General features: G+C 44.2%; 1 protein-coding gene across 3 annotated transcripts in view; it reads right to left on the bottom strand.

The window, feature by feature from the left end:
- LOC144791336 (telomerase protein component 1-like) overlaps positions 1-22,233 on the bottom strand; it is a 78,794-nt gene that overhangs the window by 10,698 nt on the left and 45,863 nt on the right. For 2 of the 3 annotated variants that reach the window (XM_078666009.1, XM_078666010.1), the window contains 3 exons: positions 7,089-7,310; positions 6,025-6,120; positions 5,595-5,683 (listed from right to left, as the gene is read on the bottom strand). In XM_078666009.1, the coding sequence (XP_078522135.1) occupies positions 5,595-5,683; positions 6,025-6,120; positions 7,089-7,310 (407 nt within the window). Of the gene's footprint in view, positions 1-5,594; positions 5,684-6,024; positions 6,121-7,088; positions 7,311-22,233 lie in introns of those variants that run through there. The other variant, XR_013602363.1, reaches the window with a different exon arrangement.

The raw sequence follows: 22,233 nt of genomic DNA, 5'->3' as shown, positions 1-22,233 counted from the left end.
GAAGTAGAGGAGGAGGAGGCTTGGCGTCCACGAGCACGTACCCTTTGTTTACCTCTGTATGATTTATACAAAGGGTTCTGCTGCTGTTGTTGCTGCTGGCCTTGCTTATAGGAACGAAAAGTGGATCTACCAAATCCCCTAAACTTCCGAGTGGCAGAACCTCTAGCCTGAAGACCCAAAGATCTTGCTGTAGCCCGGCTATCTTTGAATCTCTCCAAAGCCATATCCGCTTTCTTTCCAAAGAGGCCTGTCCCATCAAAAGGCAAGTCCATTAAAATGGATTGAACGTCTGCTGAAAAATCAGAAGATTTTAGCCATGCAGCCCTTCTGGTGGCAACAGTAGAACCCATAATTCTGGCAACAGAGTCCGCCGTGTCCATGCCACTCTGAATAACTAAGCGGGCTGCAGCTTGAGTGTCGGAGACTACTTCATTAAAGTTTTTTCTATCATCCTCAGGAAGCTTAGATGACAATTGCTTCACAGAGTCCATCAAAGCATGTACATATCTCCCTAGTAGACAAGTAGCATTAGTAGATTTTAGAGCCATGCTACTTGAGGAGAAAATCTTTTTAGCAGACTGGTCCAATTTTTTTTAGTCCTTGTCTGCTGGTACTTGAGGAAATGAACCTGCCGATCTATTGGAACAAGCGGCCTGTACCACCAAGCTTTCAGGAGAAGGATGTGAAGAGAGAAACTCGGGGTCACCAGGTGCCACTCTGTAACGTCTTGCTACAGACCTGGAAACCGCAGGAGCAGTCAATGGTCTCTTCCAAACCTCCATTATTGGTTCAGTTAAAGCCTCAGTGAATGGAAGTGTAGGCTCTATTATGGATGAGGGTGAATGCAAAACCTCTGTGAGAATGTTAGGTTTGTATTCAACAGTAGGCAAGGTCAGATTAAGTAGATCCGCAGCCTTTCTAATCACAATATGGTAAGGTGTCACGTCTTTTGATGGTGCATCAGAAACTGATGGCAAACCCCACTCAGGAGAAAGTTCCAGGCCACTGGCACTATGAAGGTCGTCAAAACAATCCCCTTGATCCAGAAGTTCACCTTCCTCCACTTCAGGATCTTCATACTCCTTTTCTTCCAAGAGGCGCTGAGCTCTAAGCCTCGACCATTCCATACGAATCGAAGTCGACGGATCCGGTAACGACTCCGACGGAGTCGGATCCGGCGTCGAGCGAGGAGCCGGGGCAGCTGGAGGATGAGATTCACGAACCGGCGTGGTACCTCGATTAGATTCACGAGGTCGATCCAGAGCCGGCGGAGTCGACGACCTCGGCGGAGCCGTACCGAGCCAAGGTGTATAAGACGCCGGCATAAACGGCATAAAAGGAGCCGGGGCGTAAGCTTGAGGAATGCCCAAGTTGTAAGACAATGGACCCATGGGACCAGCCTGTGCACCAGTGGAGCACATTGCTCTAGAATAGACTCCAAACATCGCATTAAGAAAATGCAAGGGGTCCTGTCCCGGACCAGGAAAGGGAGGGTATGAACCAATTGGTTGTTCCGAAGGAGGTTGCTCCGGCATCGGTTCATCCTGGCCTTCCGGATTTACAGGGACTTCTACCGGAGACAGAGTCTGAGGAACTTCTTCTTCTCCTTCATGATCCGAAGAATGGTGTAATTCCGGATCAGGTTCTTGTTCCGGAGTCGGGGAATCTTTAAGAGACTGTAAAGGAGAAGGAGATACGAAGTCCTTATGATGTCTTCGAGACTTTTTCTTCGAGTCTGAAGAGTCTTTACCAGAGTGATGTCTCGAGCTATGTTTTCTCCTCTTGTGCTTCTTCTTCGAAGAACCAGAAGCATGACCCGAAGCCGACTTGGATCTGGATCTCGATCTTTCTCTGGACCTCGCTCTGGACCTCGATCTCGAAGCCGACCTCGACCTCAACTTTGATCGCGACTTCTGTCTCGACTTCGAACGTCTGGACGTCGATCTCGATGATCTACGAGCTTCTCTTCCTTTTACCTTTGCTAGAAGAAGTTTAGCCTCACGTTCTCGTAAGGCCTTAGGGTTCATTTTGAAGCAGGATCGACAGTTTTTAACGTCATGGTCCGATCCAAGACACCACAAACAATCGCCATGTGGATCGGTGATCGACATCATGCGAGCGCATGACCCACACTGTTTGAACCCCGTCTTCCTCGACGACATCCTCGACGAAGAAGAAACACTCAACAGAGTAATAGTAACACGAAATAGAAAGAAGATACTATGTGTCGCAGAAGATCCCAGAAACCGTTAGCGTTGACGACGCGGAAAAAAGGGAACTGACGTCATCACGCCGACGTGGGTCTAATAAGGAGTCGGTGACGTCAGATGAAGTCGCGCGCGATGCCGTGCTCCTATGACGTCGTCTACGCCGGCGTGCTACGAAGAAAAATTCCAAACATTGCTGACGCAAGGGGGATATTCACAAGGTGAGGAATCCACACGGCAGATGTATCTATCAGAAATAGGAGGGGATTTACAAGGCATCATATGTATACTCCAAAGCCTTTGACCTTGTCTTTGGATACTGGAAGCGCCCACGTCCTTCAATCAAACAGTATTCCCCTAACTGAAGAAAGCAATGCTGAGTGGTAACAATGAAAGATTACAGAGATGATTGGCACACCAATGTAATTTATCAAAAGTCCAATTTAATGGTGACTATGGATTTTACATAAATATACAGCATGAGTGGGTTTGAAAAATAAGTTTATCTCTACCTGAGAGCCTAGGCATTAAATAATTCCATTTGGCCACACTGTCTCTTCCCCAGTGACTTTGAAGAAGCATGAAATACCTTTCTGTGGGAAGGAACATAGGCATGTGCCTACCAAAAGGGTTTATGGGAGGAATGCACAGAGTAGTTAATCACTGGTCGTCTACCCCACCTATCTTGGAATGCGACAGGAAGGGGTTGAACAGGAACTGCAGAGGTACATCACAAGGCTCCGATAGGAAACCCCATGATAATATAATGACACTAGCTAATTATATGTACATTGAAGCTGCCTGCTCTCGACCTGGCTTTCTCTTTTGACTACAGGAGAGATTTGGATTTGCAGCAATACAATCTGAAGTGAAGCAACATCCTTTTAAGGATTATATTATGCCTTGAAACCAATTTCTATCGTGTGACCATAGAAAGGAAAGCTTCTCAGAACACAACTGAACTTGAAGAAGAACAGAGATAAATGATCTGCTCCCCGTGTCTACCTGAGGGAAGGACTGAAGGTGGGCCTGATTGCACCTGTACCCAAGGACTGGAAGTGATTCTCAACAATCAGCGCAACTTGCCTCCTTTAGGCTCATGGACGGAAAAAGCAAGGCATTTTAGAAGGACCAGCTTGCTCAGCAACTGAGATGGATTGCGTGTTTGACCCTGTCTCCCACTGTTGATGGTTGCTGGTTACCCTAGAAGTCTGGTAGCTTTATGAGTGACCAGGAGGAAGATATTCAGTAACCTAAGAGATCTGGAGCTATTTGGTTGTACCAGTGGGCACAGCAACTGGCCCTACTCTCCATCCTGGGTGAAGCAGAACAGTTCTTTTTGTTGCACAAGGATGGCCTCTAGGGCCTGATTTTGGTAATGCACATAGACTTACATTGACACTTAGCAGTTTCTTGATGGTTTTTAAAATTTAAAGAATTCATATCTTTCAGTTCTTTTAATCCATATTTGACTGTTTTGCATTATATTCTTATCAGGTTGTTATGCTTTTTGTATAAAACTATTGTAGGAATTTTGCTGTGTTGCTTCCAGTATTTAATACATGTATCTTGAATAACCCATCCAAGGTGTTTATTATCACCAAACTTGGAAAACAACCACAGTTGGAGTAGTGAGTTGCTGGAGCTGCCAGTGGGTTAAAAATGGCATTCCCTTCTAAAAAGACAGCAGGAATGTAGAGTTCAGACCTTACGTAATGTAGAATTACTATAAGGTCACAATAGTTCTGATGAATGCAGCTCACCTAGATAGGAATTAAATGTAGACTAAGCTTATTGCTACACCCATACCGGGTTCTAATGGCACAGGGTCATTTTTTATGGCATTCAAAGAGAAATAATAAAAATAATTGGCCAACCACTACACAGTTTTAGAGATGGCCCTAACCCCTTCGAAAACAGGAAAGAACTACCAACGTTCTTCAAATCGTTTCTTCGCCTCTAGTTAAACTCTCTTTGCATGAGTGAGGCGCCTGCATCCTTTTTGTAGGAATCCTTCGAAAAAACAGGTTAGAACACCTCTGTAGTGCTGACGTCCCGGCAATAGTTAGGACTCAAAGTACACTGAGCTGGATCACATTACCTTTCTGCTTTGTTACCGTACGAACCCATGTTTCTACAGTTTCCCTACCTTATTTACACGAACCTTCATCTTTTTATTAAGCATTATCAAGTGTATTGCTTGTTTTTTGGATTGTATTTCTGTGAGAATATATATATATATATATATATATATATATATTTTTTTTTTTTTTTTTTCTCACAGAAATACAAGAGAGAGAGAGAGAGAGAGAGAGAGAGAGAGAGGGAGAGAGGGGGAGAGAGAGAGGGGGAGAGAGAGAGAGAGAGAGAGAGAGAGAGATTTATATGTATATATATACATAGAGAGAGAGAGAGAGGGAGAGAGAGAGAGAGAGAGGTGTACATATTATGTTTAGTTTCTAACACACTTGTCTCCTACTAATTTTTATATTATCATATACCATCCTGTATATAAGCTTCTGCTATATAATACGTTTGCTTCTATTACAGTTTGAAAATTAACTTTCCTTGCTGTCAAGTGCTACATCGTCACGTTGTGGGCCGTAATCACACGGTTTTAAAAACTATTTGGGCAAAAAAGAAGTTTATGCCAACCTCTGATTTATACATTTTGCAAAATTGTCGCAATTCCAAGTAGCTTTCACTAAGCACAATTCAATGAGAAAAACTTGACTAACTTTGATTTCGAAAAAGGTATCAGAAAGAGGCAAAGCAAGTAGGAGTAGGGTATGAAAACTCTGAAACTGCAATTTATGCCCCACAAAGAAATCCAATACTTTTAATGATGTGGCACTGCCACCTGGAGAACTACTGTACCCTCTGGTATCTTTTATTTCCTATGTGGTATTACTGCATCATTTTCACAGCAGACTCCTATTGTGCCCATTAAACTATGCACAACAGACACATATACAGGCAAGGAAAATTAAGCAATTGGTGAAATCCTCCGGTCACATTTTCTAATCCCGAACTCAGGCACCCACAGCGTTATGAACAATTGCTACCCAAGCTACAGATAGACCCAGGACACAGGGTCCATAACATCACCATAAGACCACTCAGACTCTGGCATGAATGGAAGCCTCAGCTCTGTATGTATACGTGTGTCAGAGCAGCTGTTCCAGGTGCATAGCAGAACGTGTGCTACACAAACACTAGTGACACACCGTATCATAACCTGTTTACTTGGAATAAAACTTTAAGAAACTGCTGCGTCTGGAGAGACAACACATTACATCGTGTCATGGACGGCAGTGTTAGCCAAGTGGCATCAGAATGGTTTTTAGGTCAATGTCTTTATTCTAGGCTTTGTATTTCGGCGGTTACCTGTAGTGCAGATGACAAACATAGGCCTCCTTTCCAAGCGCTAGGACCGTCTGTCCACACATCACACAGCTCTTGCCATTCAGGAACAGCTATAAAGGTAAGACACGCTTGGTAAAATGTCATCATAGTGCCCAACTTTAGAGGATGATTTGAGAATAAAGTCCGTAGAAAGATAAAGTTAAGAACAGAAAGAAAGAGGCGCAGATGACATAAGTGTTTGAGTGGGATGGGTGGGGAATAATAAAAGTGAAAGATGTTTAACATGCCGCTTAAGGAGCACGTAATAGGCAAACTGTGAAGTCTAGATGGAGTGAAGGCAGCAATCTAGGAGAAGAGAGTGTATTTAAATAAATGCTAGGAAAGAGAAGAGGTCATTTTAATTCTATAGCCAGAACATTTATGTTGGCTGAGGGTCTTGTAATGCGCTCACCTGTCCAAAGGCTCCTGACCGAACCGCACACATTGAGCAGATGAGGGCAGGCTGCCTCATAAACCCCGGCCGAGTGGGTTGAGTACAGCGAAGATCCTACAACGGAGAACACAATATTATCTGAGCTTGGGACAGCTATTGTCACTTGTAGCAACCGCAATTTACCATGGCAGATGGCAGCTCCACCCAGTACCTAAACTTAACCCACTCCATCTGTGCCAGCACCACCTGAACTACACCACTTCATCACATGACAAACATTCTCATACACTTGCTAAACCAAAACTGTCTTGACACATAAATGACCCAGTCTATACCAGTCAATCTTGTTTCCACCAACACATGACTTATCAAGTATCCTCTCTCAAAATGTCTGTACTTAACCTATCCACACCTACTCCTGAGCCCAGCTGACCTACTCCATATCACCTTTGTTACACTTTATAGGATTGATACAGGAGACAAGTATCCCACGCTTTTATGGATGCAACATGAGCACACAGTGTGGCTCTACAAACTAAAGGAGTTATGATGTGATTATACTCCTGATGTTCCACTTCCATCTGACCCACTTCCAACTGACAGATCCTAACTTTAACCTTCTACAATGGACTTTCTAGTTGCAGCGGATTACTTCTGTCCAACTAACTCAATCATGACCTCTACAAGACACTTATTTTTAGCTTGTTATTCCACAGGGCACGAGTTTCAACTCTATGCTCTTTATTTTCATTCTAAGCCAATGCAGTTGAATTTTAGATATGTCAAGTGTGCAACAAGGGCCATCTTCTTCATTCTCATCCATTCTAAATCATGCAAACCAAGCACAACACAACATATTACTCAGAGATACTACGATCCACAGTATTGGCGTTTATAGACAATTGGGGCTTGGGAAAAGAAAGCCATGAGGGCTTGATCCGAGGTGGGTGTCTCTGCAAGGTGTTGGGAATTCAAATGAGCTGCAGATACCTTTGTCTGTGTATTGAAACTCAATTACTTCAAAAAGTATTTTATCGTGGGGGACATTACACGAAGCAGACATGATTTTCATTAGTGCTTACCTTGAGATATTTGTATTTGACATTAGCAGGGAGGAATCTGGACCTCTGGTCTTTTCGCAGGAAGTTCACCAGTCTGGCATTAAAGCATCCTTCTTTTAGTAACCTCGGTACCTCCATGACTACAGTCGCCTCATCAGCACATCGGTACTCAAAATAATCTGCAAGGCTCAGGAGATACTTCTGCTGAATTTCCTTCTCCACCAGTAAGCTTTGTTTCACAGCCTAAAAGTTGAAGGAGACCAAAAAATGTTACCCCTTGCCTAAGAATATGTTAATGCAAGGAGCAGCTTTGAGAAGAACAGCACATGAAATACAACACTGGTTTTAAGTAAGTTCATACCGTACCATAGAAAGGGGAACCCGATGTTTTTGCTCCAGAGAGAACAGCAAAGGAAGACAGTGATGACCACAAACAAGCGAATTAAGCGACATTTTAAAATGTTATGAACAGATCCAAAACACTACAGACAAATCCCCTTCACAAACGGGAAAGGCACTTGCAGAGTCATATCAGTGAAAAACAAAAGAAAACTAACTTTAAGCATGAACAAAATGATCCTATTGCGAAATACTTAGGATGTTACCAGATCCAGCTGCACAGAAGTCCGGATTAGAAAAACTAATAAAGTGAATCAAAAGTAAAATTTACAAAACAAGACTATTCCATAAAGGGGAGGGAGTGTCTGTACACTTGCCTGGAGAAAAGAAAAAAAGGAAAATAAGCTGTGGGGAAAAAATAAACTACTCCCATGCCTATAAAAGTGGCCACCAGCAAAAAACTAGCTAAAAAGCATAAGCAAACTCACTGTGCGCCCGAGAGTAGGAAATGGCAGTCAACCCTTGAGACGCAACAAAATGAACAGAAACACTAGTATCCTAAACAGTGAGAAGTTAGTAAGACAGCCTGCTGATTTCTAGCACAGGAAAATTGATAAACAACAGTTCTCATAATACAAAGAATAGCATACCTATAAGGACAGTATGAGAAAAGAAGTATTCGTTGCAGGCGACGCCCAATTCACAAAGCCATTTTCTGCTGTACAACTAAAAATCACTGCATGTACACCTGTGTGGTATCAACAAATGAATACCAAGCAGGCAAAAAAGTATGCCACAACTGTGCACAATTACACAGTAATAAACCAAATACAATGAATGGTGAGGGAGTTTGGCATGTAGATATTGAACCCCAATGATGTTATTAAGTTAGAAGATTTGCCATCGTCTGCTGGTGGTTGATGACTGCCTCAGGAAGCCCGCCTCCAACAATCAGTCATCGAGCTGGGGGAAGAATGGAACCCCTGAATTGTGAAGATGTGTTGCAACTACCACCATCACTTTCATTAACACCCAAGGAACACTCAAGAGGCCAAAAATCAGCACTGCAAACTGAAAATGCTCCTGCCCTATTGTGAACCACAGATAGTGGTTGTGGGCCTGCAGGATGTCGAAATAAGCATCCTACAGGTTCAATGCTACCCTCCAGTCTCCAGGACAGTTGGCAGACAAGACCCGGGCTACGGTGAACATCTTAAATTTGTCTTTGAATTTGTTTTTTTGTAGTAAGGCTTTTAGAGGGCAAAGGTCTAAAACAGAATGAAGGCCTCCGTCCTTCTTTAGGACCAGGAGGTAGCAGAAGTAACACCAAGCTCCTACTTCCGAGTTGGAAACCTCTCTGTAGCACCTTTGGCCACATGGGCCAGCACTTTCAACTGCAAACAGGACAGATGTTTTCCATCAGTTGCCCTGAAGGCAGAGGAAAGTGTGGCAGAGTAGAAATAAATGGAAGGCCGTAGCCGCAGTGGACAATTTGCAGCACCCGCTTGTTCAGAGTGATTGCTCGCCACCCTTAGATGTTGGGTCCTGTCTCCGACAACGTCTATGTGTCTGGAAGGACGCTCTAAAGCAATTTGGGGGCTGTGGCAGGTGGGGGGTGGGGACTGAGCTGCACATTGCCCATTCTGTCCTAGACATTGTCTATGGAATCCACAGCCACAAAATGGCTGGGAGGCATGCTAGATGGAGTCTGCAGCAATGGATCAGTGTGTGTCAACTTCGGTTAGGATGTTGGTTTTTACCTCCGTAGTTGGCAAATAGGAATCAAATACTTCAGCTGCCTTTCGCATAATAACAGCGAAGAAGACATCATTTTCGGTAGCAGGACTAGGGATGAGACTAGACCAGTGTCTGGGGAAGTGTCCAAACCACTGGCATTTTGTAATTCCTCATGCCAATTGTCCTCAAAATATTGATGGATAAACTCATCCCCTTCATGATAGTTTTCGTCAGAATCTGTGCCGAAACAATTATGATTAACTTGGGCCCTGCCATAGGGAAAGGGTAAAGTGTCCGAGTCTTATGGTTTGTAGGAGAGGAGTGGTCCAGTGGGATCAGGGCTTGGCCTCGGTAAAAGTCAAGACTAGTTTGGCTTCAGGTCACAGAGCACAATAGGCTGTGCATCTTCTTCCGGCATCAATGTTGATGCATGAGGGCCTGATGCAGGTCGTTGAGCTGGGTCTGAAGTCGGCACCAAAGCAGGTGCATAACTCCAAACAGAATAAATGATTCCAGCTTATGCTGAGGACAGATCAGTGAGCAGAATTCCAGGTGGAGATCCTCCTGGCTCCTAGGGGCCCAAAGGGGCACAAGAGGAGCTCATAATGTGCCGAAAAGGTGCAGCATGGCCTCGCAGTAGGCATTGCTGATGGATCCCAGATTTCTTGTATCAGGATCAGACTTTGAATTGGCTCTGAAGGAGTATGAGATTGCAAGTGAGACCAAGAGGCACATTGACGCCCCCGCACTTTCTCCGAGTTCAAGAGTGGCGGGAAGGGGCCAAGTCCCACTTGGATTACTTTTGTTTCTTTTTTTCACTTGCTCAATGACTTTGACCGTGATGATAATCTGTAGCGGGACAACTTCAGGAGTGTCAACAGAGACTTCCTTTCAGCCTCAACCGATCATGGTGTGGAATCTTTTCGATATTTGGTGACATAGTGTTGTCTCATGGTCCATTTAACCTTCGTTCATCTGAGCACTGTGGTCTAGGCGCCGTAGTAGTGTTGTTGCCCCAAGCACCAAAGGTACGTCTCTTGGGGATCCATCACAGACATCTGTTTACAATAGTTCCTTCAAGGTTTGAAAAATGTGGTTTTCGGGGGTGAGATCGTTCCTTATGACCACAGGTATAGTTAGTTAATTTTGAGAGAAAGTTGTCTTGTCAGAGACGAATGAGTAGCTCTGGATCACCTCTGATGGCGCAGAAAGACAGGAACTGACATCAGTGTGCAAGGATGGTGCTTATATGCATCACTGCACATCACTTCCGGAGTGGAACGATGTTGGCGTGAAGCTCATAACACTGTCTGCCGGCACGGGAGCACTACTTGATACATTTCCGGATCTTGTCTGACTCCTGGGGAAAATTCAAAAGGTGAGGAAACGGCGGTTAGAAGTATCTATCAGAAAAATAGATTGAGGAACACAGAATGACTTCATCCCCAGTCCTTTCGTGAATATAGACTACAAGCATTTTTTGTGCATGTGAGGTTTATGAGGTATTTGTAGGAGACTAAGCTTTGGGGTCGTATATTTGTATAGTTTTTCCTTTTGTGGCATTATGATCGGATAGAGGAGCTATGACGAAGAAACAGACATTCATTCCATATATTACACAGTAAGGAACCGAATGAATAGAATTCTGCAAAGTGCACAGAACAACGACTAACTCTCTCAGCATGGGAAAATGATGATCAGAATCCTTTGACATGAACATTTTCTGAGGCCAAGATATTTTCAATATTCAAGAGGACCAGATGTCAAACCACCCACTATGCCGGACACACGCTCGACCCTATCTTCACCTCCAGCAAACACATCTCCTTCGATCACACCACAGCTCTCCATTGGACGGACCACAGCTGCGTTCACTTCAACTACAAAAAATCCACGACCCACAACCCCCCACATCCTATTCCGCGAAGAAATTGGAACAAAATCACCACCGAACACCTCTTCACGTCACTTCAACAAAACCCTCCTGCCAAATCATTGGACCCAAACCAAGCAGCCACTAACCTCACCCAATGGATCACCCATAGCGCCGACGAACTTGCACCCTTGAAAAACCAGCTTATCAAGCAAGGTAGCAAAAAAGCCCCCTGGTTCAACGATGACCTCAAGAAATCCAAGAAGTCCTGCCGTACTCTCGAGAAAACCTGGAGAAAAAACCCAACCTCTGATAACCTAGCCACCTTCAAGAACGCTACCCGCAAACACCACCAACTAATCCGATCTACCAAGAAATCAGCATTCAAGGATCGACTGCACAACAATGCCCAAAACAGCAAGGAACTATTCAACATTGTCAAAGAATTTACTAACCCCACCGCCAGCACCAACGACATTTCTCCCTCCCAAGACCTCTGCGACTCTCTATCCTCATTCTTCCACAACAAAATCGCCGAAATTCATAACAGCTTTGAAATCCAGTCCGAAGACCAGTCCACTCCTCCCATTCCCGAACCAACACCGCCCTCTAACAACCTTTACGCCTGGAACCCAATCACCACCGAAGACACCATCCGTCTGATGAACTCCATCCACTCAGGATCGCCAACCGACCCATGTCCTCACCACATTTTCAACAAAGCAGGCTCCATCATTGCTCCCCATCTCCGAGACGTCATCAACTGCTCCCTCAACTCCGCTACCTTCCCGGAAATCTGGAAACATGCCGAACTCAGCGCCCTTCTGAAGAAACCCACGGCAGACCCCTCCGAACTTAAGAACTACCGCCCCATCTCGCTCCTCCCATTCCCCGCCAAAGTCATTGAGAAAGCCGTCAATAGTCAGCTCGCAGCCTTCCTCGAATACAACAAATCCCTCGATCCTTCACAATCCGGCTTCCGAGCCAAACACAGCACCGAAACCGCCCTCATCGCAGCAACAGACGACATCCGAACACTACTGGACAACGGAGAAACAGTTGCCCTTATCTTACTTGAACTCTCCGCAGCCTTCGACACAGTCTGCCATAGCACCCTCATACAATGACTCAGCAACGTCGGAATACAAGGAAAAGCATTGGAATGGATCATATCGTTCCTTGCCGGAAGAACCCAGAGAGTCCGCCTCCCCCCCTTCAAATCAGAGGCCACCAAAGTCATCTGCGGCGTACCTCAAGGATCATCACTCAGTCCCACCCTCTTCAACGTATACATGAGTCCCCTCGCATCCATCGTGCGCCAACACAACCTCAACATCATCTCCTACGCAGACGACACCCAACTGATCCTCTCCCTCACCAAAGACCCGAACACCGCCAACCAACCTACACGAAGGAATGAAAGAAGTAGCCGAGTGGATGAAGAACAGCCGCTCGAAACTGAACTCGGACAAAACGGAAGTCCTCATCTTAGGCTCATCCCCCTCGGCCTGGGATGACTCTTGGTGGCCACCAGCCCTGGGATCCGCACTCACACCAACGGATCACGCACGCAACCTGGGCTTCATCCTGGACTCCTCCCTCTCGATGACCAGACAAGCCAATGCAGTCTCATCATCCTGCTTCAACATCCTACGCATGCTCAAAAAAGTCTTCCGTTGGATCCCCACTGAAACAAGAAAGACGGTCACCCACGCACTGGTCACCAGCCGACTGGATTACGGAAACACCCACTACGCCAGAACCACAGCCAAACTACAGAATAAACTTCAACGCATCCAAAACGCATCAGCTAGACTCATACTGGACATCCCTCGCCATGCTCACATTTCCGACCATCTGAGAGATCTCCACTGGCTCCCCGTCAACAAGAGAATAACGTTCCGTCTCCTCACCCACACACACAAAGCCCTCTATAACCTAGGACCCGAATGCCTCAACACGAGAGTGTCCTTCTACACCCCCACCCGCCAACTACGATCATCCAATCAAGCCCTCGCCGCAATTCTGCGCATCAACAGATCCACCATGGGAGGAAGATCCTTCTCCTACCTAGCGGCCAAGACCTGGAATTCTCTCCCCACCCACCTCCGACTTACTCAGAACCACCTCTCCTTCAGAAAGTAACTAAAAACCTGGATATTCGATAAGTAAATGCACCCGCCTCCCCAAGCGCCTTAAGACCCTCTGGGTGAGTAGTGCGCTATATAAATTTCTGAACTTTAACTTGAACACTGCTGATTTCCTAAAATAGAAAGAGTGAAAACAAGGGGTGGACTCTTCAAATAAGCCCCAAAGAGCTACGCAGAAAAAAATCAGAACACAAGGGAGTGGGTTATCTACACAAACAGCCACTGTGAGCACAACTAAGAAAGAGGAGTGCACGGCTCAAATGTATTGTGTAAAAGAAAACAAGCAAACCTACCCTGGAATGTCTGGCAAATAAGAAACCCACCAAGGAAAACAATCCCAAAATGTGTTCTATCCAACTAAGGAAAACCAACACCGAGTTTAAACTATCGATTTTGTGCTTGTCCTACGATTGTCCCCCGTGGGGGAGTCTCCACATTAACACTCACCCAGAAGGTCTGGTCACAGGGGGAGGGCGGACATATGTGGATTGCAACAGTGAAGAAAAGCACAATGGAGACTGTGGCTACACCAACACCATTGTAGGGAGTTTGAAACCACTGGCAAGCAAGCTCTGCTGTTATAGTCTAACTCACTAGGGTGGGGCCCGCGGCACACCCAGTCTCCCTATCTGATACACATACAGCCAGAGTCATCATACAAGAAAATAATTGCCCACCAGTGAAAGGTGTATCAAAAGGCACATCCACAGAAGAACAATGTCTCAGCAACTTACGCAGTACAAGAAATGGCCGACTACAGCTGCACCGATAGACCATTCCTGCTCCTGCTTTCCAGCCTTGCCCGGTTAGGTATTTCGAGGAATATAGACTATGCATGAATCTTGTTCTGTTCCTCTTACTTAACATCGTCTTTATGGAGAAATGATTTGATTATTTTTTCTCCTTGATTTGGACCTCTATTCTGCAGGCCATTATGTTGAATCCAACTACTGATCAGTGGAGGTATTGTTAGGGGTTCTCCTTTGATTGTTACACAGACTTACACTTGTTCCGGCTAATAACCATTCCCCAGAGGGATTTATCATCATTTCACTGACATTACTGTTGGAGATACGTGCAGAAGTGCATTATGGATTGGTGAAAATGAATTACCAACAACATACACTCACATTGTACAAACATGAAACATGAACATGAAATTTTACTCATCATTCTGCTGGTCTGGTGTCAGCTCCATTGGCATCACTGCTATCTGTTTTCCTATCCCTTGGGAGAATTTCTAACAGGTTGAGACATCTGAGACCTGTCGTCACTTAAGGCTGTAGAGAGCTGCCTCCACTCTTGAGGGTACCTCTCTCTCTAGCCAACAGAGCCAGACATAAAACTCTTTAAATAAAATAAATAAATAAGTTGACAGATCTAGCTCTGGAAGGACATTAAATGCACCCAGGAAAATAACTAAGGAAAAGCAGTGTCAAGCTCAAATGCATCACACCCCAGTGAACTGCCGCCTCTAACTCCATATTGACACTAGCAAAGAATGAAATCCCTAAGGAAAAAAGCACAGAACACAAATGTATCATGTTGCTGGGGGCCTCGCAGATCTAACTCCAGAAGGACACTAGCAACAAGAAAAGAAGTAAGGAAAAGCAACACTGAGCTCAGATGCATCACACCCCAGAGATCTGGTAGATCTAACTCTAAACTGACTTTAGCAAACAAGAAAACAACTAATGAAACAAGCAGAGCTGAAATACATCATATCGCAGGATGCTGGCAGATGGAGCTCAGGAGGGCACCAGTGAACAAGAAAAACAAGCATTGAAAATGCAATAGGTCTCGCAATAGAAGAGTTTAACATTTTCCGTTTTGCAAATGGATGAGTGGCGTTGCATGGATGAGTGGTGTTGCGTGGGCGAGTGGCGTTGCGTGGGCGAGTGGCGTTGCGTGGGCGAGTGGCGTTGCGTGGGCGAGTGGCGTTGCGTGGGCGAGTGGCGTTGCGTGGGCGAGTGGCATTGCGTGGGCGAGTAAATGAAGGGAAGCGAAAGAGAGAGAGAGAGTTAAGGGAGGGAGAGAGAGAGAGAGAGAAAGAGAGAGAAGGGAGAGAGAGAGAGTTATGGGAGGGAGAGAGAGAGAGAGTTATGGGAGGGAGAGAGAGAGAGAGAGAGAGTTATGGGAGGGAGAGAGAGAGAGAAAGAAAGAGAAGGGGGAGAGAGAGAGAGAGAAAGAGAGAGAAGGGAGAGAGAGAGAGAGAGAGAGAGAGTTATGGGAGAGAGAGAGAGAGAGAGTTACGGGAGGGAGAGAGAGAGAGAGAACAAGTGATACCAAAAAAAGTAAGCCATGCACGAGTGATTAACGAATGCTGATATTTTTAAGCCCACAGCAAATGTTACTTTGCCCAGTGGGAGAATATAAAAAATTGTTTGTAAAAAATTGACAGAGTGCGCAAACCACAGAGTTAATGGCCAATAAAAATAAATCCAAGAGCGACCATGTGAGTTTTAGTCAAAGGAGACGCTGAAGAGCCCCCGCTGCCTTGGTTTAAAACAAGCATTGAGAGCCTGGTGGGTGTTATTTATTATATTGCACACATTCTAAACGTAGTGTCCACAAGAGGTCTCGGATTCGACTCTCGAGTAAACCGATGCACGGTGAAGCAAAGTCATTTGACAACGATCACACATTTTGTCAAGCTGGGAACCTACGATGATTTGAGTGCAGTTTTCTTGATTAAATGTTGTTTTGTTGAGTCACTGGATAAATGTTGAGTCGGACACGCTGAAGAGCCCCCGCTGCCTTGGTTTAAAACAAGCATTGAGAGCCTGGTGGGGGGGGGGGGGAGGGGGAGCCAGCGAGTGGGAGGGAAGGAGCATATGGGGATGGGGTGTGAGACGGTGGTCGTCCGGGGAGGAGGGGAGGAAGGGCTGGTGGCGCCAAGCAGAAAGCGGGAGAGTGTCAGCGTCTCAGCAGCAGCTGGCCTGCAGAAGTTACAGGGACTGCTCATGCAGTACACGGAAGCGGCCCAAAGTAATGGTTTTGAAACATTAACTTGACCCCACCTGCAATGACATTTCCTGTGTGAAGTCGACTCATTCCAAAGGTGATTCAATTCATATTGAGTAGTTAAGCTATGTTCATCTGGAAGCAGTTTTAAAAGGCCCTCTTCACTTCCCAAGTAAGAAAATGTCTAATGCACATGAAACGAGCGCACTTTCCCCACTACGAGAGCATGAAGCACGTGTGTTGAAGGGCACCTGTTAAGGCCAACGTGTTCAGGCTGACAAGGCACTCCCCACTCATCTTCCCAGTAACATTAGCTTCTCTTTACAGGAAAGTCAAAGCACAGCCGTGACATTTACCAAGAATACACACAACACTTACAAGTTTTAGACATAAAAAATCAATTACGATACAGCATGCTACAAAAGCTTTTTAAAGTTTTAACTTTTAAAAGGAAGCAATCTTTATTGTGAAAGTGAACTATGAAATTCTGTATACCTTTGTGAGCTGGGCCAGGGATATGGACGAAGAGGAGTCATTGATGTGTTTACAAAAAAACATTAAACAAACATTTTCAAGTTTCACAAAGTAAAGCATTGAAAAAATTGTCACCTGCTCCGAAATAAAATACAATTAAAAACGGGAGGGTTTTCTTCTGAAGAATGTCCTCGAGGAAAGAACAGATTTGTTAAGTGGAGATTTTCATGAAATGTAATCAGATAGACTTTAAGGTGGTTCCCAATGTCCTTCATGCTTGCAGGAGGGATACGAAAACAAAATTAGCTACACCAGATCAGCTCATATGAAAAATGATGGCAACAAAAACACACAAAGACAAATGCGCTTGCAGCTGTATTTGAAGAATGGGCAGTACTTAAGAGATTGACATACAGTGTTGAATTCCTACTGCAAGTGGATGCGTGAAAAGTGCAAAACGAATAAGATCGAGAACAAGCTGCGAACAAAGCATCCGAAAGCAGCCTAAAGGGGAGAAAGGAGGGGTGAGTGTAAGCCGAGGTCACACGGCGGGCAGGGGAGGGGGCGGAGCGGGGAGAGCGAGAGCGGCATGTGGGTGTGAAGAAGCCGGGCCAAAAAATCAATTACGATACAGCATGCTACAAAAGCTTTTTAAAGTTTTAACTTTTAAAAGGAAGCAATCTTTATTGTGAAAGTGAACTATGAAATTCTGTATACCTTTGTGAGCTGGGCCAGGGATATGGACGAAGAGGAGTCATTGATGTGTTTACAAAAAAACATTAAACAAACATTTTCAAGTTTCACAAAGTAAAGCATTGAAAAAATTGTCACCTGCTCCGAAATAAAATACAATTAAAAACGGGAGGGTTTTCTTCTGAAGAATGTCCTCGAGGAAAGAACAGATTTGTTAAGTGGAGATTTTCATGAAATGTAATCAGATAGACTTTAAGGTGGTTCCCAATGTCCTTCATGCTTGCAGGAGGGATACGAAAACAAAATTAGCTACACCAGATCAGCTCATATGAAAAATGATGGCAACAAAAACACAAAAAGACAAATGCGCTTGCAGCTGTATTTGAAGAATGGGCAGTACTTAAGAGATTGACATACAGTGTTGAATTCCTACTGCAAGTGGATGCGTGAAAAGTGCAAAACGAATAAGATCGAGAACAAGCTGCGAACAAAGCATCCGAAAGCAGCCTAAAGGGGAGAAAGGAGGGGTGAGTGTAAGCCGAGGTCACACGGCGGGCAGGGGAGGGGGCGGAGCGGGGAGAGCGAGAGCGGCATGTGGGTGTGAAGAAGCCGGGCCTTTGAAGTGAAGCTAAGCTTCACTTCAAAGGTGTCGGAGGAATGCGGGCGGCTGTGCACGCGCTTTTAAGCTCAATGCACATGCGCATTGAGCTTAAAAGTCACGGGCACTGCAAGGAATCGCCACGATTCCTTGCTTGTTAGTTAAAGCGTGGTTAGGCCGCAATAGGCTCGCAAGCTCGATGCGCATGCGCATCGACAGGCGAGACCTAAAAACTAAGGAAAAGGAGCACAGAGCTCAAATGTGTCGTAACTCAGAGAGCTGCCAGATGTAGGCCTACAAGGAAAATAGCAAACAAGAAAAACAGTGCACAGATCAAATGCACCTTAACCAATGGAGCTAGTTGATCTGTCCACTCTACAAACAAAATTGATTCTGCCTATCCCACACTACTTAAAAATTGCGCATACGCTTACAGTACATAGTATCAAAAAAGTAACAATGTTAAGCCACAGATTGGATATACTAATCCAACTTTATTTGATTTATACAAAATACTTTTCTTTATGATATTATAGCCTTTTATCTATCAAATTAATTATTACACATACACATAAAAACCTTAAATTTCTCTACTTCACCAATGACTCACAAACCAACTAACCCACCTTCATCCCCTCAAGCCCAATAGCACAAAATTCATTAAAATCTCAATATACTCTTCAATCTCTCTCATTCATACTACAATCATACTACAAATACTCAATACATCTCACCAAACTAAAAACCTACAATAGAGGATAAAGTTGTTGGGCCTAAAGTTGCTGGGCCTAACAAATGGTGCAATAGATATATGCTCAACCTTAAATTGTTCATACATACATTTTCTTCAACATTTATATACTCTACAAATTGTCTTCTTCTCAATACTTTAGAAGACATTTTTTCTATTCATTTTCATTAAAAAATGACGTTTCGCTGGGTGTCCAGTACAGTGCCGATGCGTGTTTCCGTGTGAGATTCCTCTCCCGTCATACACCTTCCTGAGGGCACACTAAGCAAATCCCACATTCTAATAGATACAAACAGGACTTTGGAGAGGGCAGGGACAACGTACAACAATGAATGAATATTTTCTCTAATAAGTCTTGAGGGTTTATACAAAAATAGGGATTTAATGAATACAGACAAAACTCTCCGCATTTTATATTGTGTGTGTACTCAATCTAAATAAATCCGAAGGTGCACTAAAATCCACCACCATGAAAACACATAATAACACCCTAGTGCCACCCATCATCAACCTCACTGAATCATAAATAAACTTATTGTTGATAAAATTGCGAAAGACGTAGGCCAACATTTCTAATTCTTAAAGGTTATTCCATTATTGACATCATTCAAGCAACCATGACCATAACCAGATATATTAAAGGCCAAACATCGATCTGCAAGGAGACAAACTCCACAAATATAAATATAAAGCTGTAGAATGAACTTCCAGCAAGTTACTAAGAACAAATAACAAATAAACAAAAGTCTGTCCAAAATACTGCCTGATGTATAGATAATATTCTCAGGTTATAGGCTATAGGTTAAGTGGAGTAGTGTGGCTCACTGGTTAGAGGCAGCAGGCGCGAGAGCAGAAGTCGGCCTGGGACCAGGGTTCAATTCCCGACGCGGCAGGGTCATGGACCTTGGTCAGCGGACTCGATAATTCTCACTTTGGTGCTTACTCTAATCAGGGGTTCCACTTGGCAACTCTGGGCATTAGCTTGCCTAATCTCCACAACGGCCCCACCAATTCTGGGGATGCCTGCCTCCACCTTGGAGACTCCCAGCATGGGACCATCCCGCAGGGAAAGCCAGGACGGGTTCCCCAGAGTTATACAGCGCCAGGAGACCTATGAACGGGTAGCAGTGCGCTTTACAAGCTCAAAAACATTTACATTTACATACCCAAACCTATACCTTTATCATCGTCACATTTTTTTCTTGCAAAACAAAGATTCTAAATCCAGAAAATATTGCCTTAATGAGAAAGATCTAATGAATTGTTTGTCAGTATAGTTTTTTACAGGTCATATGTTCAAAATAGATTGGCCAATACCCTTACAACTGTCGATTCTGTATATAAAAAGACTATGACTATATCAACAAGCATTTTCAATGCAATGGGTCTCGCATTTACGCGAGTTTGAGCTATTGACATGGCAATTAACAATGTCTTTTATTTTTGTTTTTAAAACATAGATAAAAAGCATTGTCATTTACAATGCCACTAGCTTAAACTCGCGTAAATGCGAGACCTATTGCATTGAAAATGGTTGTTTTTTATAATCGACGAGGATCCTTTTAAAGATGAAGTTTCTTCCAGAAGTGAACCCCTTCTGATCATCAAACTGATCGACTTTCACTAACCTGTCTCACTCACAGGCGACCACAAGGACTAAGGACAGAGCAAAGAAAACTCTTGGAACCATGTGAAACGGGTGCAGTATTTCTGAAACGCTAGCAGGTCCTACAAGTGCCAGGAATGCACTTTACAATTGAGTGTAACATGTCATAACCTAATCAACAAAAATAACACACCCAGCTCACAACAATAATGATGAAACCAATGTTATGTTTTATTATCTTATGTTATTGATTGTGTGGAAGAGCTCACTTTAGCGTGTTTAGGTGCCCTGCATTCTCTCCTTCAACCAATAGGTGGCAGCATAAATTATAGTTCAAGAGTATTAGCTTGTGGGAGTTCATATGTCCTGCAGTCTCTGCTTCCACAAGCAAGAGTCACCATACAGTATAGTAAAGTCAGAGCCTCTGTGATTCTGGGATTCTGTAGCTGTGGCATTTTCTGTATAATTATGAATTTGAAGTGTTGCAACATAATTCATTATCTGCTGCACAATCTACAGATTTCAACAAAAAAATGTTTTTTAGCTCAAACAGATCAAAAGCTACTGAAAAATGAAGCAGCACATTTTGCTGAGGAGTGGAAAGCCCTGCACAAAGGATGGTGCAGTTGCTTATCGCTGTATTTGGGTGTTAAACTGGTACTGGTGAGGTTAAACCCTTGCCCACACGATGTTAACATGTGTACAAATGACAAAATAATGAAGATAATGAAGTAAAGCTATTAAATGTGTTGCATTACGCTGCATAATTAGCATTTTCTTACTGCATAGTTTAGTCAATGGTGCCACTACTTTTGAATATCCTGTACGCATGGAGCCAGTTCTACCTGAGTAATGCGCACAAGGACTAGCTGTGGTTGTTCCCATGTCCTGCAGTCTCAGCTTCCCTCAGTGGTAGGCATACCTTGGTTTGGTGCTTGAATGCAAGGCTTCATGTCACCAACAGTCTCTGTTTCCAAGTAGCAGGCTCTGTAGGCAATTGTGCACAGGGTCACCCTATAGAGAATCCACACGTTTTGCAATGTCTGATTCTCACAGTTGAAGGCACTGTAAGTGATTGTGTAGTGAGTGATAGCATGGCCTGTAGCCTGTGCTTTTCTTAATAGCAGTCATCATATGGAATGGTGCACGTGTGCCAGGAGTCTGACTCTGTTTTGCTCCTTAGGTAATGGCGCACAACTGCTTTCTGTGGATAGTTCACAAGGCTGGCTCCTCTGGTGCCTAAAATTGTGAACCCCCAGCAACACGGGTTTGTGACTGGGAGAGATACAACTACCCATGTCAATATGGCCATAACCGCTTTTGACGTGGCTGAGACAGAGTCCACCCCACTCGCTATGATTCTGCTGGATGCGGAAAATGCTTTTGACCGAGTGGGGTGGGACTATCTCTGGCCGGCTATGTCAAAAATGGGGTTTGGTGGGCATTTTTTAAAGGGGATACAGGCACTGTATGACAACCCTTGTGCCTGTATCAGTTATGGGGGGCTGACGTCGTCAGACTTTTTGATCTCCCGGGGCACCCGTCAAGGATGCCCCCTCTCACCTTTATTATTTGCCCTATCACTCGAGCCTTTCCTTCATGCACTTCAGGTACAATCACGAATTCTACCTTTTATGTCTAACACACAGATACTGAAAATTACAGCCTATGCCGACGACATCGCCATTTATTCATCCGATGTCACAGAGGCATTGAGGGGAATTCTTCTTGAGGCTTGCAAATTCGGGACAGTATCCGGCTATAGGTTAAACATAAATAAGACGCAAATTATAGCTAACTACGCACCGGCTGTAGCGACTCCCGAGATCTGTAAAGTCGCTACTTATCTAGGCGTAAAAATAACTTCTAAAATACGGGAAATTAACAACATTAATTATAGTGAATTGATTAAATCCACCACTGCAATTTTGAAGAAATGGCATAGACTCCCCTTGAACTTAATCGGCAGAATTAATTTAAT

Source organism: Lissotriton helveticus, chromosome 11 (genome assembly GCF_964261635.1).
Source record: "Lissotriton helveticus chromosome 11, aLisHel1.1, whole genome shotgun sequence".
Classification (NCBI taxonomy): domain Eukaryota; kingdom Metazoa; phylum Chordata; class Amphibia; order Caudata; family Salamandridae; genus Lissotriton; species Lissotriton helveticus.
The sequence above is the reverse complement of the archived record's forward strand: the minus strand, read 5'-3'. Positions and strand labels throughout refer to the sequence as shown.